At 38.1% G+C, this 19083-nt stretch overlaps 1 protein-coding gene across 1 annotated transcript in view; it reads left to right on the top strand.

Moving 5' to 3' along the window:
• The window catches only part of Sbp2 (SECIS-binding protein 2), a 155439-nt gene that overhangs the window by 38070 nt on the left and 98286 nt on the right, over positions 1 to 19083 (top strand). Inside the window, exon 3 of the mRNA XM_067156742.2 lies at positions 2027 to 2247. Coding sequence (XP_067012843.2) covers positions 2027 to 2247 — 221 coding nt within the window. The remainder of the gene's footprint in view (positions 1 to 2026; positions 2248 to 19083) is intronic.

Here is a 19083-nt window from a genome sequence, read left to right as displayed (position 1 = left end):
GATTCCTGTCAAAGAAGTAAACACCCTAACCGTTATCTGGAGGGCCCAAGGCAAGCGGTAGTGATGGATGGACCTGGAGAGTTGGTTTGTATAGATTTGTATGGTCCTCTTCTCAAAACTAAGTATGCACATCAGTACATATTTGTTGTTATTGACTCATTCACAAAGTATGTCAAATTATACCTATTACGTAAGGCAACTGCGAGGGCCTGTGTGGGGAAAATTCTGGACAGATACATACCGGAGTTCGGTAAACCGAAAAGAATCTTGTCGGCTCATGGATCCCAGTTTACTTCACGGATATGGAGGGACGGACTGAGTGATATTGGGGTTAGCGTACATTACTCTTCCATACAATATCCTCAGGGAAATATGTCTGAGAGGGTAATGCGTGAGCTAGGCTGCATGTTTCGCACATACATTAGTGAAAATCACGATTCTTGGTTTAACTACTTGGAAGATGTGAAACACTGGTGCAATGTAACGAGACATGACAGCACTGGATTGGCACCAATTGAGCTGCAGTTGGGTCATAAGCCTGAATGAGAATTGGCTAGGATTCTAGGTCTTTCCACAGGCGAAGATGTGACAATAAGGAAATTCATAAGCTTTTTAAATTGTATCGGGGACCTTACACAATAGGTAAGAAACTTGGCAAGTGTGCTTATCACCCGTTGAATAACAAAGGTGACATGATTGGTACACACAATATTCACAATCTTAAGAGGTATGTAAGGTGAAGTATTTTAAGTTCAGTTGTTCTGTGTATGTCAACAAGAATGTTTAAAGTTTCTTTAATATCTTGAGTGAATTTGACTGGCTGTGTATACTTCTTTTCTGGGAAGACTGTGATTTGCTCAGATGTATTGCAATCTACTCTTTGGGAACTTGCTCCGTAGTACATTTGCGTATTTGATCGGCGACTTCTTCATAATTTTTGGATCTATCGACAGGCAGTGCTATTCCCTAAAATTATACAGTGTCTCATAAACTTCAGTTGAAATCTCCAAGAATTTGTTCAGTACTATATTTGGATACGTATTTGATTATGGACTTCTTACCGTACATTGCTCTCTAACACTTATGTCTTACCAACGTTCATGATTGACGCGCAGTATCCTTAAAATTGTACAGTGCCTTATAAACTGCAGCTGATTATTTATTATTTATTTATTTAGTCTGATCCAGGACACCCTAGATTTGCCATAAGACACAGAATAATACACAATAACAATTTTGAGGGAAGATAAAAAGATTAATGTTTAAAAAATGATAGGTTACAATTAACCATGTTAAATGGCATGAACTCCATATAAATGGTGACGAAGAATCGAAACGGAGTACTTGATGAGTGAGACGACTATCTCATCTTGTAGGCTTCTCGCTAGTTTTTATTTTTGTCGCCATGTGACGAAAGATTTGGGAATTGTTCCCCTCGCGCCAAAGAAAAGTCCAGTCACCGTAAATTTTTTTTTTTTTTTTTTTAAGGTTATACGACTCAAGAAAGAAAGGGATGGTTGGATAGGTGTGTTATAATGCTTCATAAACTGCATCTGACAGTATCATCTAAACTTCATATTTTTACCTGTGCATCTTTCAACGCACAGTACTCCCTAAAGATTTTAGTGCTTCACTATCAGCAACCTACAGAATTCTTTATACTTTGCAATTTATTTATCTGTGTATTGTTTTACACCTATTTGTGATCGGTTTTTGATGACCAAAAATACTGGTCGAAACCGGTACCAATTTTAATTATATAGGAATGTAAACTTACATTTCTTATTTTAATAGTATTGAAAGGTTGAACCATTTTGTACTTTCTTTTATTAACTGTAATTCATCCCAATTACTTTTGTTTTGTAATTTTCCCATCACTGGAAAGCAACTGCACTAATCATGGCGATTATGAGGTGTTATTTGTGAAGGACTTTCCTAGATCTGGTTGTATTTTGAAGGTGTATCCTCCTTGCTTGAGGCCCGTACCTAGATGCCACTGATAGAGAGAAATTCGCTTCATTTTCAGGTATTGTGACCATTCCGTTACGGTCGAGCTGAACACGGCTGTTGAGGCGCTGCTCAGGGACATTGTCAAGTTCCATGACGCTCAGTATCATCGCAACCCAGTGAAAGCGAATGCCCGACGCCGTCATGTCACAGGACTCAAAGAAGTCAAGAAGCAGCTGGGCCTCAAGAAATTAAAATTGGTGATCATCGTTCCTGATCTAGAGAAGGTTCAGACCAAAGGTACTGGGTTGCATTTAGATAAGTTAAAAGAAAAAAATTGTGTTTTCAGTATTTCGCTCACCGAGCGAGTTGGCCATGCGGTTCGTGTTGCCCAACTGTGAGCTTGCATTCGGTGCACAGTGGGTTCGAATCCCACCGTTGGCTCTCGTGAAGATGATTTTCTGTTGTTTCCCATTTTTATGCCAGGCCTTACTTAAGGCCACAGCCACTAGCTTTACAATCCTATTGAAGTGACAGGGAAGGGAACTACCTACGTAAATAGTTAATGGCTCTCAATTGATAGCCAGTTTCCCTGTTGAAATTGTTAGGAATTTTACATATTTCCACAGCTTCCCATGTAATCCTAGACCTGTGTGGGTAAGAGCTCGAACATATTGGAACACGACTTGCCTGGCTGGTTATTTCGGTGTTTTCCACATTCGTACGAGGCTGTGTGAGTACAATCCCCCCATTCATCAGTTCTGTTCTATTGTATCCTGGCTGTCATTTGTTGCACATTTGTCTGGTGTGACACATGAGCATGACCAGATTTCATAATGTGGCTCGTATTACTACCGTAATTCCTAGTTGTCAATTCCTTTTAAACCTTCTTTCCTCTGGAACAGTATCTCCTGTCATTTTTTTACGTTCTTGTCTGGTGTAGTAGTGATGATGGATTTCTTCATTTCGACAATTACTTATCAGTGATTTTTTCTAATTTAATTTATAAATTGGCCTTTTTTCATGAACTTTTTAAGAAAAGAATAATCATTAGGACATATTCTCTATGGATTATTATACAAGTGTTTCCTTGTCAGCTGCGTTCAATTGTAGAAAGATTTATATAATTTTTCTGAAGTATTTTGTTTTTAATATTGTCAATCTTCTTATGTTAATTTTAAGGACATTTCCTCTAAAGCATTGATACTTTGTCAATATATGAATGTTTAATCTAAACAGTGTTATGTGGCTGAAGATGTTGATAATAAACGAAACATGTTCCACTTTTAACCAATAGGTTGCCTTAAGCAATTTAGTGTATCGATAAGGTGGAAAATAAAAAATACTTAGTTGTGAATCTATCAGCTCTGATGTCGCAATCCCCTTGAGTTTGGAGTACAAACGTAACTGGTTACTGGACGACAGTATTAGGTCTTAGCGAGTGACTCAAAGTGCATTTAAAGTGGTAACGTGTTGAGTTTAGTGTTAGCTATTGTTTTACCACATCAGAATCACCAAAATACGATTATGGATCCACCGGTACGCAAAAGGCAATCTAGTTTAGTCACATTTTTTCCAAAAGAAATCCAAAATGGAGGAAAGTGAATAGAATATTTCAACGGAATGTACACAACCTGAATCATCTGCTGAAGCTGAAACAGAACCAATTAAAAATCTGTGCTCACCAACTAAAGGCCATCAGATCTTGGACTTACCATCCACATCCACTTCTAGTGCCAGTGAATTGTATGCAAATGCAAGGGACATAGCAAACTTTGTGGGAAAATCTGCTAAGGTAAGACATCACACACACAGTATTAGTACTATTATCAAAATAGTGCAGCAGGTCGAACTACAACCCTGAACTGCTGTTGGGTACATTTTTGTACGTTCAGAAGTGGTTATTATTATCAGCTGTTGCACTTTTATGATTAATTCCATAATTATAAGTTTTTTTATCATTATCGAATAGTTACAAATAAAGTAGAAAAATTGACATTCACTTATGTAAATTTTTCAGATGGACGTTGAAACTAGGCACAATGTTCTGACTGATGTTTAGGTGCCAGATTACAACTTCAAGTTTCCAGGTAGTGGCAAGAGGAACTTAAAATTTCAACTCCATTGGTTAAATAGATGGAAGTGGCTAACAAATTCTCAAATCGACGATGGTGCTTATTGTAGACTAGCTGTAGTACCCGTCATTGTCCGGGTAGCTTTTGAATGTTTACCTTTAGTATATGTATTACCAGTTAGTTAAGTGTGAAGTAGATGCTTATTTATTTATTTTTGAGATGTTGATTTTACGACATATTATGTAGTTTTAAAGTTATTTAGATGTATCTGATTTCAAGTTTTAGATTATTTAATTTTCGAGTAAAACCTTGTTCTTCTGGAAGATAGAATAGACTGGGAAGTATTAGATTCTTTCCAACAAAAAACAAAAAAAAAAAACAAAAAAAAGAAAGTAATAATTATATGTATTTACCAATATCTAAATAATGATGTACGCAATTTCGGCAGTCATTGAGACTGTCACAATCAACCTAGTGACCCCAAAAGCAGTGGATTCAACACTAATCTCTGTCATTTTATACTATATACTTTTAAGCCCTTCTCAGCTCTTGTCTCAATGGATACTGAACGTGGACTTAAACGGTATCAAGAGCATCACAGCTCGTATAAGAGACGCATAAACAATGGATTTCGACATTAATATCGGTTATTTTCCATTTTTGCACGTCAGCCCCTCTCATTCCCCACCACCAGCGGAGGCTGTGATTTTTAATCTCCATACTATTTTTTCGTGGTTCATGTTTGTGGGTTACTGTAGTCACGTCCTAGTTCGTGAACCATGGGCAACAGCTGAGTGGCCTAGTAAGTGGTCCTGAGAGTCGGGATACCAGTTGCTATGGAATGGGAGTGGGCATCTCGGACATATTCTGAGTCGTGGCCCTCCTTGTGCTCAGGCGACTAGGACTACACAATTCACCGGTGGTCCATAACCCGTTAGACGAGAGATCCTCACTTGGACTATGTGCAAGTAGGGCAGCATCCTGCTTCATGAATTTACCGAGCTCAGAACACTTTAAGCAAGCCTCGGACCTATGGGAGTAATGGAGTCCCACTCCCATTTGACAGGCGAGGGACTCCTTGGAAACAACTTGGCGAGCGAAATGGAATTCGATGGGGAGCTATCAATATTAATGGCGCTTATGGAAGAAAGAAGGTAGAACTTGCTGAGTCAGCAAAGAGGATGCATCTGGATGTGCTAGGAGTAAGTGATATTCGGGTAAGGGGAGATAAGGAGGAAGAGATAGGAGATTATAAAGTGTACTTGACGGGTGTTAGAAAGGGAAGGGCAGAGTCTGGGGCAGGGCTCTTTATCAGGAATACCATTGCACGCAACATAGTTTCTGTTAGGCACGTAAATGAGCGAATGATGTGGGTAGATTTGTCAGTGGGAGGAATTAGGACAAGAATTGTGTCCGTGTATTCACCATGTGAGGGTGCAGATGAGGATGAAGTTGACAAATTTTATGAAGCATTGAGTGACATCGTGGTCAGGGTCAACAGCAAGGATAGAATAGTGCTAATGGGCGATTTCAATGCGAGAGTTGGGAATAGAACTGAAGGATACGAAAGGGTGATTGGTAAATGTGGGGAAGATATGGAAGCTAATGGGAATGGGAAGCGTTTGCTGGACTTCTGTGCTAGTATGGGTTTAGCTGTTACGAACACATTCTTCAAGCATAAGGCTATTCACCGCTACACATGGGAGGCTAGGGGTACCAGATCCATAATAGACTATATCTTAACCAACTTCGAGTTCAGGAAGTCTGTTGTGAATATACATGTTTTTCGGGGATTTTTCGATGATACAGAGCACTATGTGATCTGTAGTGAACTAAGTATCTCTAGGCCTAGGGTAAAGAAAGTGAAATCTGTCTGCAAACGAATAAGGGTAGAAAATCTCCAGGACGAGGAAATTAGACAGAAGTACATGGATATGATTAGTGAGAAGTTTCGAACAGTAGACAGTAAGCAGGTTCAGGATATAGAAAGTGAATGGGTGGCATACAGGGATGCTGTAGTAGAAACAGCAAGGGAATGCCTAGGAACAACTGTGTGTAAAGATGGGAAGAGGCGAACATCTTGGTGGAATGATGAAGTGAGAGCAGCCCGTAAACGTAAAAAGAAGGCTTATCAGAAATGGCTCCAAACAAGGGCCGAGGCAGACAGGGATTTGTACGTAGATGAAAGAAACAGAGCGAAACAAATAGTTGTTGGATCCAAAAAGAAGTCATGGGAAGATTTTGGTAACAACCTGGAAAGGCTAGGTCAAGCAGCAGGGAAACCTTTCTGGACAGTAATAAAGAATCTTAGGAAGGGAGGGAAAAAGGAAATGAACAGTGTTTTGAGTTATTCAGGTGAACTCATGACAGATCCCAGGGAATCACTGGAGAGGTGGAGGGAATATTTTGAACATCTTCTCAATGTAAAAGGAAATCATCATGGTGGTGTTGCAAACAGTCAAGCTCATGGGGAGGAGGAAAATGATGTTGGTGAAATTATGCTTGAGGAAGTGGAAAGGATAGTAAATAAACTCCATTGTCATAAGGCAGCAGGAATAGATGAAATTAGACCTGAAATGGTGAAGTATAGTGGGAAGGCAGGGATGAAATGGCTTCATAGAGTAGTCAAAGTAGCGTGGAGTGTTGGTAAGGTGCCTTCAGATTGGACAAAAGCAGTAATTGCACCTATCTATAAGCAAGGGAACAGGAAGGATTGCAACAACTATCGAGGTATCTCATTGATTAGTATACCAGGCAAAGTATTCACAGGCATCTTGGAAGGGAGGGTGCGATCAGTCGTTGAGAGGAAGTTGGATGAAAACCAGTGTGGTTTCAGACCACAGAGAGGCTGTCAGGATCAGATTTTCAGTATGCGCCAGGTAATTGAAAAATGCTACGAGAGGAATAGGCAGTTGTGTTTATGTTTCGTAGATCTAGAGAAAGCATATGACAGGGTACCGAGGGAAAAGATGTTCGCTATACTGGGGGACTATGGAATTAAAGGTAGATTATTAAAATCAATCAAAAGCATTTATGTTGACAATTGGGCTTCAGTGAGAATTGATGGTAGAATGAGTTCTTGGTTCAGGGTACTTACAGGAGTTAGACAAGGCTGTAATCTTTCACCTTTGCTGTTTGTAGTTTACATGGATCATATGCTGAAAGGTATAAAATGGCAGGGAGGGATTCAGTTAGGTGGAAATGTAGTAAGCAGCCTGGCCTATGCTGACGACTTGGTCTTAATTGCAGATTGTGCCGAAAGCCTGCAGTCTAACATCTTGGAACTTGAAAATAAGTGCAATGAGTATGGTATGAAAATTAGCCTCTCGAAGACTAAATTGATGTCAGTAGGTAAAAAATCCAACAGAATTAAATGTCAGATTGGTGATACAAAGCTAGAACAGGTCGATAATTTCAAGTATTTAGGTTGTGTGTTTTCCCAGGATGGTAATATAGTAAGTGAGATTGAATCAAGGTGTCGTAAAGCTAATGCAGTGAGCTCGCAGTTGCGATCAACAGTATTCTGTAAGAAGGAAGTGAGCTCCCAGACGAAACTATCTTTACATCGGGTTGTTTTCAGACCAACTTTGCTTTACGGGAGCGAAAGCTGGGTGGACTCAGGATATCTTATTCATAAGTTAGAAGTAACAGACATGAAAGTAGCGAGAATGATTGCTGGTATAAACAGGTGGGAACAATGGCAGGAGGGTACTCGGAATGAGGAGATAAAGGCTAATTTAGGAATGAACTTGATGGATGAAGCTGTACGCATGAACCGTCTTCGGTGGTGGGGTCATGTGAGGCGAATGGAGGAGGATAGGTTACCTAGGAGAATAATGGACTCTGTTATAGAGGGTAAGAGAAGGAGAGGGAGACCAAGACGACGATGGTTAGACTCTGTTTCTAACGATTTAAGGATAAGAGGTATAGAACTAAATGAGGCCACACTAGTTGCAAATCGAGGATTGTGGCGACGTTTAGTAAATTCTCAGAGGCTTGCAGACTGAACGCTGAAAGGCATAACAGTCTATAATGATAATGTATGTATGTATGTATGTATGTATGTATGTATGTATGTACTATTTTTTCTAAGATGGTAAGTCATATGTGTACCAAGTTTCGTTGAGAGCAATTCTGGAACATACCCACATACAGTACATCCATAATATCCGTTATACTGTATTTACATTCATTTTTACCTCCTCTCAACCTCCATACCGATTTCGGCTGAAGTATGACTTAACCATTCAGTGTGTCACAGATCAACTCTGTGACCTCGTAAAGATGTATTCGACATTAATATCAGTAAAAAATCATTTTTATTTTTATATTTCATTACCTCCCCTAGGTGTGCTAGGGGTGTTTTACCGCAACAATATTTTTTTCAAATAGTAAGCCATACGTGTACCAATTTTATGTGAGGGCTAGAGGGCTATGCTGGATGAAAAATACACTCGTATTTTTGGTCATTCTGAACATTTTCCTTTCCACCCCTTCTAATATCCATGCCGATAGGGGCTGAACAACGACAACCGGAGTGTCATTATTCACCTCAGCGACGTCGAAAAGTATGGACTGTACACGAATATTTGTCGTTATCTATTATTTTTTTATATTTCACCCATCTTTCTGTGATTTTTATCATTTACCCTCGCTCTTAGGGGTGCTAGCTGTATCTGACCCCCACAGTAATGTTTCCTGTATAGTAAGTCATGTGTATACCAAGTTTGATTGAGAGGTATGCTAGAGCATACACACATATGTCTTTAAACTCTGTCCCTTTGGACATTTTGTTTTCTTTACCGGTTCTATCTCGCCTGCCGATTAGGACTAAACTTAACCTTAAGCGGCATCCAGAGTTCCACAGTTCATCTCAGCGATCCTCAAAACTTTGGATTAGACACAGTTATCAGTCGTTTTCGTTTAATGTTAACATTTCAGCTCTATTCTAGTAGCAAGGGTCCTCTTACCCCAAAGGTATTTTTTTCCGGACAGTAGGTCCAATTTTGGTTGAGAATTATGCTGGAATATACACATATACGTCCATTATCTCGGTCATTTTGGAAATTTTGTTTTTCACTTCTTCTCACCGCTATGCGAAAGGAGGCAGAACTGCTTCTTCTAAAAAATTTGGAGCATTACTATTCATCTCAGCGACCCCAAAAAGACTGTATTCGACACTATTTTCGATTATTTCTACATCTCACCCCCTCGTGGGTGTGCTTAGCGTTGTCATACCTCCACGCACTTCGTCTCCTGATAATAAGTCATAAATGACTAAGTTTGTGTGAAATCGCTCCCGTAGTCCCGAAAAGTATGGATTCAACACTAATATTGTTATATTACGTCCCCTTGTCTAAGGCTTCTAGGGGTGTCTTTCCCCAACAATATTTTTTTAGATAGTAGGTAATATTTGTACCAAGTTCAGCTGACAATTATATTGGAACGTACACACACACATCCTTAAACTCGGTCATTTGGATATTTTCTTTTCTTCACTTCTTCTCACCCGCCTGCCAATTGGGTATCAACTTGGACTTAAACGACAACCGGAGTGTCAGTATTCATTTCAGCGACCCCAAAAACAATTTTGATGTGACCCTATTTTCGATTATTTTTATATCTCACCCTTTCCAAAACCTACCCCTAGGGGTGGTAATTTGTCATAACCCCACGCAATTTATCTCCTGATAGTAATTCATAAGTGTACCAGGTGTTTTTGAATCGCTCCAGTAGTCCGGAAAAGTATTATTGTTCGCTTTTAGTTACATATATAAGTCACCCCTCCTCTAGAGGTTCCAGGGGTGTCTTATCGTAAACAGTACTTTCTCCAGATAGTAAGTCATACTCGTCTTCATAAAAGGAAAGAAAAATTCCACCTAATCAATACATTTATTTTCTTGTAAAGTATTACAATCTAGAACCGGTTTCGACCCTTCATAGGTCATCCTCAGCTATATCAGAATCACATTTGCATTTCTATCTTATACCTCTGAAAGACCTTCATGATATATTGTTTCATAATTTTCAGTGAAAACTTATCTTAAAAACTTACAAATTTCTAAGCGTTGTGTTAAAATTAAAAATTAAAATTACAAAACTTTGTCTATTATATACATGCCCTTGGGCTGACAGAATGCATCCTTGAGTTGATTAAGCATCTATCTTAGGTATTGTTGCTTATTCTGTTGAATCGAATCCCTTTTATACTTATGTACAATCGTGAATAGACTATCAGTAAAATTTGATAAATAAAGCTTGCGTGATAATTATAATAAAATATCATGTTACATCTTTATACCTTATTGCAGCATATCAAAGTATGATTTATAGAACATTTAATATACCGATGTCAAAAGCAGATCTCAAAGATGAACTACAACTAATTCACGAAATAGCTCAAAAAAATGGTTATAGAAAAGAAATGGTTAATTCCATCATTCGTAAGTTCAAATCACGACCCAACACCACTCTGACGAAAACAGATCAACCCAGAAAAAATTACGCAACTTTCACTTTCAATAATACGGGCGTATATTCACTAACCAATGTTCTGAGGAAGCATAACATTAAAATAGCATTTAAGACTACACAAAATAATAGGCATGTCTTATATAATAGCAAATCAGTAAATAATAGTAACAAATATCTTCAATCAGGAGTCTACCGAATGGAATGTAACAACTGCTTAACAAGTTATGTGGGGCGTACGGGCAGGAATTTCACGACTAGATATAATGAGCACGTAAACGCAATTAGGCATAATCATTTCTCGGCAATAGGGCAACATATGCATGAATATAAGCACAATTTTACGGATATAAATAACGATTTAAAAATATTAAATGTAGAACCTAAAGGTCCTTTGCTTAATATAAGTGAAGAATTATATATAACACTAGATCAGTATGCAAATCCTAATTATAACATAAATGAGTTATCTGAAAAAACTAATATTTTGTTCAATAAAATCGTTCCTATCTTAAAAAACGACTACGTCTAAATAGTCAACAGACGACGTCATACACAAGCTACGGCGCAGACAGCGAACCTCAGTGACTCCGCCCATACACACGTAACAACTCCCCTACTTATCCCTCCCCCCCTCTCACAACAGACAACACTAGAAGCATCAGTACGAGGTACATTACTCGTCAAACGGCCAAGAAACTTGCATTTCAAACATCCAGCAGTAAGTAAATTAATTCAGGCTTTACAAATTCACACAATATTACACTTCTATTGAAATCTAACTCACTTCATTCATTTTGGCTTACAGACTTTACCAGCCTTAAAAAAGGGAAAGGAACCACCACAGTCTTACGGCATTTGATGGGAGAAAACTCCAGAAGTTAGGCCAGAACTGAATCACACATATATTCCATAATTTAACACGCATCAAGCTTATATTGATCCATTTCACAATTATAGGAAAGTGCTGTTATTTACAAATGGAATCTATAAAGATCAACATTCGACATATATAAAAAAAGGCAAATTATGGAAATATAACGCAAGAATCAAGGCCAACACGTTTCAGTGTCACTAAACACACTGACTATATTACTAGACATTCAAGTGTTTTTAAAACTTCTGTAGTAAATGATAAGCATTCAATTTAATAGACATTTATGTTTTATACAATACATAATCAACATAATATGAAACTTGTAATTTTATGCAAGAAGGAACTGACATTTAATCATTAGATTTAAAAGCCAACCATACACGGCATATTTAAATATTATCAATATCTGATGTTATATAAGACAAATTGTTATAATATTTTACCACGTAACAACGCAAGATCCAAGCAATAACTATTTTAGACTTTAAAGTACAATGATTAGACTTTAAAATACATTAGTGTGTTTATGTAAAAATATTTTATAGAGGTCAACACGCATTTATATTTTGCCTAAAATAATATCACTCCAGCAATAAGGTATAAAGATGTAACATGATATTTTATTATAATTATCACGCAAGCTTTATTTATCAAATTTTACTGATAGTCTATTCACGATTGTACATAAGTATAAAAGGGATTCGATTCAACAGAATAAGCAACAATACCTAAGATAGATGCTTAATCAACTCAAGGATGCATTCTGTCAGCCCAAGGGCATGTATATAATAGACAAAGTTTTGTAATTTTAATTTTTAATTTTAACACAACGCTTAGAAATTTGTAAGTTTTTAAGATAAGTTTTCACTGAAAATTATGAAACAATATATCATGAAGGTCTTTCAGAGGTATAAGATAGAAATGCAAATGTGATTCTGATATAGCTGAGGATGACCTATGAAGGGTCGAAACCGGTTCTAGATTGTAATACTTTACAAGAAAATAAATGTATTGATTAGGTGGAATTTTTCTTTCCTTTTATGAAGATTGGTAAATGTCAATACGGAAAATGAAATTCATACATCAAGAAGTCATACTTGTATCAATTTAGGTTGAAAGCTACGCTGTAACATACTTAGGCTACGGTACATCCATTATTTCGGTCATTTTTGAAAATTTCTGTATTACCCCTTCTCCCCCTATGCGAAAAGGGAGATGAAATATGATTTATGAAAAATCCGGAGTGTCATTATTAATCTCGGACTCCTAAATTATGGATTTGAAACTATTTTTGTTTATTTTTACTTAACACTTCCCCCGCGCCCCAAACCCCAAAGGGGGCTGATCATGGACTTTAAAAATTCCAGAGTGTCACAGTTCATTCCAGCGACCCCGAAAACCATGGATTCAACACTATTTTTGATTATTTTTATGTATCACTCCCCCATCGCCCCCCCACCCTAAATGGGGGAGACCTTGAACTTTAAAAATTCCGGAATATCGCTATTCATCTCAGCGACCCTGAAAAGTATGGATTCGACACTTGTTTCGAATATTTTATATGTCACCCCCGTCGCCCCCCCGGCCCAATGGGTACGTGGGGTGTCATACCCCCCACGCGGTTTGTCAAAACAAAATAATCTCAGCGACCCCGAAAAGGATGGATTCAACACCATTTTCGGTTATTTTGATATATCACTCCCCCCTCACCCCCCACCCCAAAGGGGGACTGATCTTGGACTTTAAAAACTTCCAGAGTGACACTATTCATCTCAGTGACCACGAAAAGTATGGATTCGACACATGTTTTTGAATATTTTATATGTCATCCCCCTCGCTCTCCGGCCGCAATTGGTACGTGGGGCGTCTTACCCCCACGCTGTTTGTCAAAAGAAATCCAGAGTGTCAATATTCATCTCAGCGACCCCAAAAAGGATGGATTCGACGCCATTTTTGGTTATTTTGATATCACTCCCCCCTCGCCCCCCACCCCGAAGGGGTCAGAACTTGGACTTTAAAAAATTCCAGAATGTCACTATTCATCTCAGCAACCATAAAAAGTATGGGTTCAATACTATTTTCGAATATTTTATATGTCGCCCCCCTTGCGCCCCTCTGCCCCTATGGGTACATGGGGTGTCTTACCCCCACGCGGTTTGTCAAGAGAAATCCAGAGTGTCACTATTCTTCTCAGCGACTCCAAAAAGGATGGATTCGACACCATTTCCTATTACTTTGATATGTCACTCGCCCCCACCCAAAAGGAGGCTGAATTTGGACTTGGAAAAATTCCGGAGTATCACTATTCATCTCAGCGAATTCAAAAACGATGGATTCGACACTATTTTCATATATTTTTATATGTGGCCCCCCGCCCCTAAGGGTACTTGTGGTGTCTTACCCTCACGCGGTTTGTCTCCTGATACTAAGTCGTAAGTGTACCTAGTTTGGTGTAAATCGCTCCAGGGTTTAGAAGGAGATGTAATACATACATACATACATACATACATACATACATACATACATACATACATACAATGACATTTATAGATAGATAGGTAGATAGAGAGATAGATAGATAGATAGATAGATAGATAGATAGATAGATGATAGATATTGTGTGCTCTTCTCATGGAGCTGGAGTAGGGCATCAGCCCTTGGGAAAACTTGTTAATGCTAAGTTCAATATGTGGAAAAATGCTGTTGTAGAGGTCAGTAGGCATGAAAAAACCTAGTACCACAAGAATTGTATATTACGGGCAAGTCAATTCAAGCAAGACCCAATTGACATACAAATCGACAAGAACGTGGAAAAAAGGAAATCAAAGACAACAGAATGAAGATTATTCCTATTATTGAAACTATAATTTTGTGTGGCCGCCAAGGTTTACCCCTTAGAGGACATAGAGACGATGGGCCCATTGTATTGAATGATGAAGAGCCTACTGAAAATTATGGAAATTTTAGGACTTTTCTTCGTTTTCGTGCAAGAAATGGGGATGGGGATTTGAAAACTTGTTTGCTTACAAGCAGCCGCAATACTATGTACATTAGCCCACAAACTCAAAGCGAGATCATTCACGTATGCAATGACTTTATTGTTGAAAACATCGTGCGCAGAGCGAACAGATCGCAGTGCTTCACTATACTGGCCGATGAGACAAGTGACATTTCTCGAATGGAACAAATGTCACTTTGTGTTCGGTATGTCGACCCTGACTCTCAGACACTCAGGGAGGACTTCCTCCAGTTTATACCAACCACTGACGCCACTGAAAGAGGTTTGGCTGCCAAAATAATTGATGTGCTTCAGAAGATAGGAGTCAATTTAAATTATTTAAAAGGACAAGGATATGATGGAGCTAACGCTATGGGTGGGCAGTTTAATGCGTCCAAGCGATAATAAGGGAGATCTACCCATTGGCTTTGTACGTGCTCAGCAGCTCACATGTTCTCAATCTTGCTATAACCCATGCATGCTCAATCCAAGCAATCAGAAACTGTTTGGGTACTATGGGGATTATTTGTTTATTTTTTAGGTTTCCTAAAAGGTTAAATGCATTTAAAGAATCGATAGATGCCACTGTTCCTGAAAATGACAAAACGAGGCTTAAAGCATTGTGTCTTACAAGATGGGTGGAGCACCATGACTCAGTTGCAGTATTTTTAGAACTGGTTGATGCCATTGTTGCAGTTCTTGAAAATATAATACAGTGGAATAATAAAGAGGCCTCTACTAATGCTCAACAATTGTTGTGTGTTGTGCAGAACTCGGAAGTCCTTGTATCCATACATATACTAAATAAACTATTTAGTATAAGTGCTCCTCTTAGCAGATTTTTTCATAGTGAAGAGTTGGACATTGCAAAAGCATTTTCATATTCTAATGTTGTGGAGGACAGGATTATCAAGCTCAGAGGAAATGCAGAAGAGGAGTTCATAAACATATTTATGCAAGCAAGCAAGAAAGCTTCTCAATTGGACACATAAATTACCATTCCTCGTATAACAAAGTGCCAAAGGCAGAGGTGCAATGCAGAAACATTTGGTAGTACAGAAGAATATTTTCGCATATCCATATTCATACCTTTTTTGGACAATTTCTTAGCAGAACTGATGTAGCGTTGTGTTTGAGACAATGCGTACACAATAATAATAATAGAATAATAATAATAATGCAAAAATAATAATAATAATAAAAAATCATAAATATTGAAATAAAATGTGAATAAAGAAATAGTAAAATGGCGCAGTGGCGGTGAATACACATCAGAGCATGGTAACATGATGGATAACTTTCAATATGCAAAATTAAATCATATACAAGTGAACACTTACAGGCCTAAAAATGACAACTAAGAAGGATTGTGGAAGGTGCAGGAACCCTATGAGGTCCATGGAAAGGTATGGCATTATGGGGGAGAAAAGGTTTACGATCATCACTTCGAAACTCATCATATTAACATAATCAAAACCAATATTACAAGAAACAAGGTCATGACATGGCAACTGATACTTAATTCACAAATGAAGGGTGTTGAAAAGACTAACAAAATACAGTTCCACGACACGGAATCAAGATATAATTAAGTAACTTAGAGAAAAACTCGATTTAACATAGAAAGGTGATGCTACATTACAGTGTATAGTTTAAAACAAAAGTGAAAGAACTGAAATTATGGCAACGGGAATCTAGGGCAAACTCGGACACGTTAAATTTAAAACTTTAAAAATTACATTAATCAAGGAAATACTGAAAAGCAAAAGGAATAAAATTAAATCAAACAATATCAGAAAACATAGAGAATAACATAAAAATAGCACTGAAATAACACTTACCAATAAAAACAGGAGTTCCCAAGGGAAGCCCTCGAGCGCACGCGCTTGCTAGGGCGGTCAGATGTAAATGACGCCGAGCACACGCATCAATTTTCCGAAGCCGGCAGAAGACCGGAAATGGCCCAATCACAGTTAACCAATAAGATCAAACTTACACTAGATTCCCGTTCCTTTTTGCCAATAGGAACACCTTGACCATATATGGTCATTTTAAGATTGTTAGCAATTACACAAGTTCTGGAACATTGCTATTACAACACCAAAAATTTCATCATTGGAAACCGTGTGTGTGGTACAGGATGCCTCAATTTAAAGAACCTTATAAATTTTTAAATCACATTACAAACATCAAATTAACATTTGGTCAAGTTACATAAAAAAATTCCTTCAGTTATTCTACTTCTCCATACAATAACAAAAAATAATTTTCAAATAATTCTTCAAGAAATCCTTAAAACGTCCCAAGTGTCTTTGCTTGCTGACATTAATTTAAATGATCATCTGCATAAAATTTACATACAAAAAAAATCACTTCAAAATACCTTTGCAGCTTGCAATGTTCATACTGTTCAATATATCTTGCTGCCCTAAATTACATTTTTTTTAAATTATTACAGACATATTGAAGTTAATATTTCTTGCAGTAAAAATAATTCCAGCAGAGTCCGGATTTCTTATTTCTTCATTTCTCATAATACAAAATATTACAAACAGAAATGAAATCCTGCTTTCCTTTCTTGATGACAAAAATGCAATTCTGCTGTTCTTTCGTGATAATACACCTGCCACACTGAGAGAACGTTTCACATCTCATAAACTTACTTTGCAGTCTTTTATGTGCCTTCTACCTCTACTGACAAGATCTTAAGACAAAAGTATTATGTGGATCTCCAATGCAGTGAAGATAGTGCTATAGGAGCGAAGGCTTGCTTTCATCTCTATAGAAGAATCCCAAAGGTGCTTTAGAATCCCTTCTTTTATATGATCAAGATAAACTCCCTGCAATCTACTGCTTGTTGACAGTGTTTGCCACCCTACCCGTCACCACTGCAGCCAGTGAGAGATCATTTTCAACATTAAGACACCTGAAAACCTACCTCAGAAATACCACAAGTGAAAGTCGACTCAACGGGTTGGCTCTCTTGAACATTCGCAGAGACATAGTTGTAAAATCAACAGATGTGTTGAATTTATTTTCTAGGAAGCCTCGAAAATTGGATTTTAGATTGTAAACTGAACATACCGTTCGAGATAAAACTGCTGACCTCGATCATGTTGTTCTTATTCTGTATTTTAAAGTAAGAATGTTGTAGTGTATTGCAATCTGAATATCACATTCAGTAATTCACTCTTATATCAGTATCATATCATGCATGCGTGTACCACACACGCACAAGCACTTTCATTATGTTATATCTTAATTTTGTAACTTTAACCCCCCCTCCCAAATGGCCGATCCTGGCTACACGACTGCATTAATATAACACCACATGCAGGTTAAAACATCAGCAAGGAAAAGAAAGCATGTTTATGATTAAAAACCTAACTCAGAGCCCGATCAAGTAGCCGCCTTTTCAAAAACACTTCTGAATAAGGTGCATATCTTAAAAGGGAATATGTTAAGAGATAATCCTGGAGGAAATTAAAATTTACATACTTATTACACAGTATATAAAATCATAGGCCGGCCCCGTGGTGTAGGGGTTGCGTGCCTGCCTCTTACCCGGAGGTCCCGGGTTCGATTCCTGGCCAGGTAGGGATTTTTACCTGGACCTGAGGGCTGGTTCGAGGTCCACTCAGCCTACGTGATTAGAATTGAGGAGCTATCTGACGGTGAGATGGTGGCCCCGGTCTAGAAAGCCAAGAATAACGGCCGAGAGGATTCGTCGTGCTGACCACACGACACCTCGTAATCTGCAGGCCTTCGGGCTGAGCAGCGGTCGCTTGGTAGGCCTTCAAGGGCTGTAGTGCCATGGGGTTTGGTTTGGTTTGGTTATATAAAATCAAAGAGGGTATGACTAGCTGCAAGGGCTAAGTCATTTGAACTTAAAATTGGTGAATGGAAGATATCCCGGGCAAACTCCGGCACAGAAAGAAATTTACATTTAAAGGTCAAAATCCAAAACATGAACCAAATAGTGCTCACCTCGGAGGGCCAGAGGTCCCATCAGACTAGGAGAAGACTGCTTCCTTCGCCAGTCACAAATCAAAGACGACGGGCTCAAGCTTGGCCCTGGCCAAGTCGCCAGGAGCCGGAAATGGGGCAGTCAAGAGATAACCATTTAGCGCACCCCTGGGTCTTACATTCACCAATTATAAATCGTTTTATTTTAGCCACTCAGGGCTCCGAAATTTTTGATGAGAAAAGATCTTTACAACTTCCAGAAGCTTCCTTTCTGATGCAACAGGAAATCATTAGAAGCATCTTACCAACGCAGACACGTGCAGCTACACCCTGTCCCACAAGTTATTACCTAAATCCGGATGCTAATTACACAGAATTTACATCATAAAATTTTTACACAATAACCAAATAAATTCAAGTTGTTCTTCTTGATCCTCAGTCAATTTTTCAAAGCAAAACAAACGAACATATTTGACAAAACAAATGAACATATTTTACAAAATCAAATAGAACAAAATCAAAATGAAAACGATGACTCTTGTCCTTCAATGTTTACTTTCTAAATAAAATAAGTTATACACAACTTCTTTCAAAATACGATTAAACACAGCTTTTTTAAAAAATTCTGTAACAGATTTTCCTCTCTTTGATTTCTATCTTTGTTCTTTCTTTATTGTGTTTATGACTTGTACCTTGTGTTTTCGCTGCTCTGGTAATGACCATTGTTGTGTTTGTTCTGATTCGTCGTT

This window comes from Anabrus simplex, chromosome 12 (assembly GCF_040414725.1).
Source record: "Anabrus simplex isolate iqAnaSimp1 chromosome 12, ASM4041472v1, whole genome shotgun sequence".
NCBI classification, from domain to species: domain Eukaryota; kingdom Metazoa; phylum Arthropoda; class Insecta; order Orthoptera; family Tettigoniidae; genus Anabrus; species Anabrus simplex.
The sequence above is the reverse complement of the archived record's forward strand: the minus strand, read 5'-3'. Positions and strand labels throughout refer to the sequence as shown.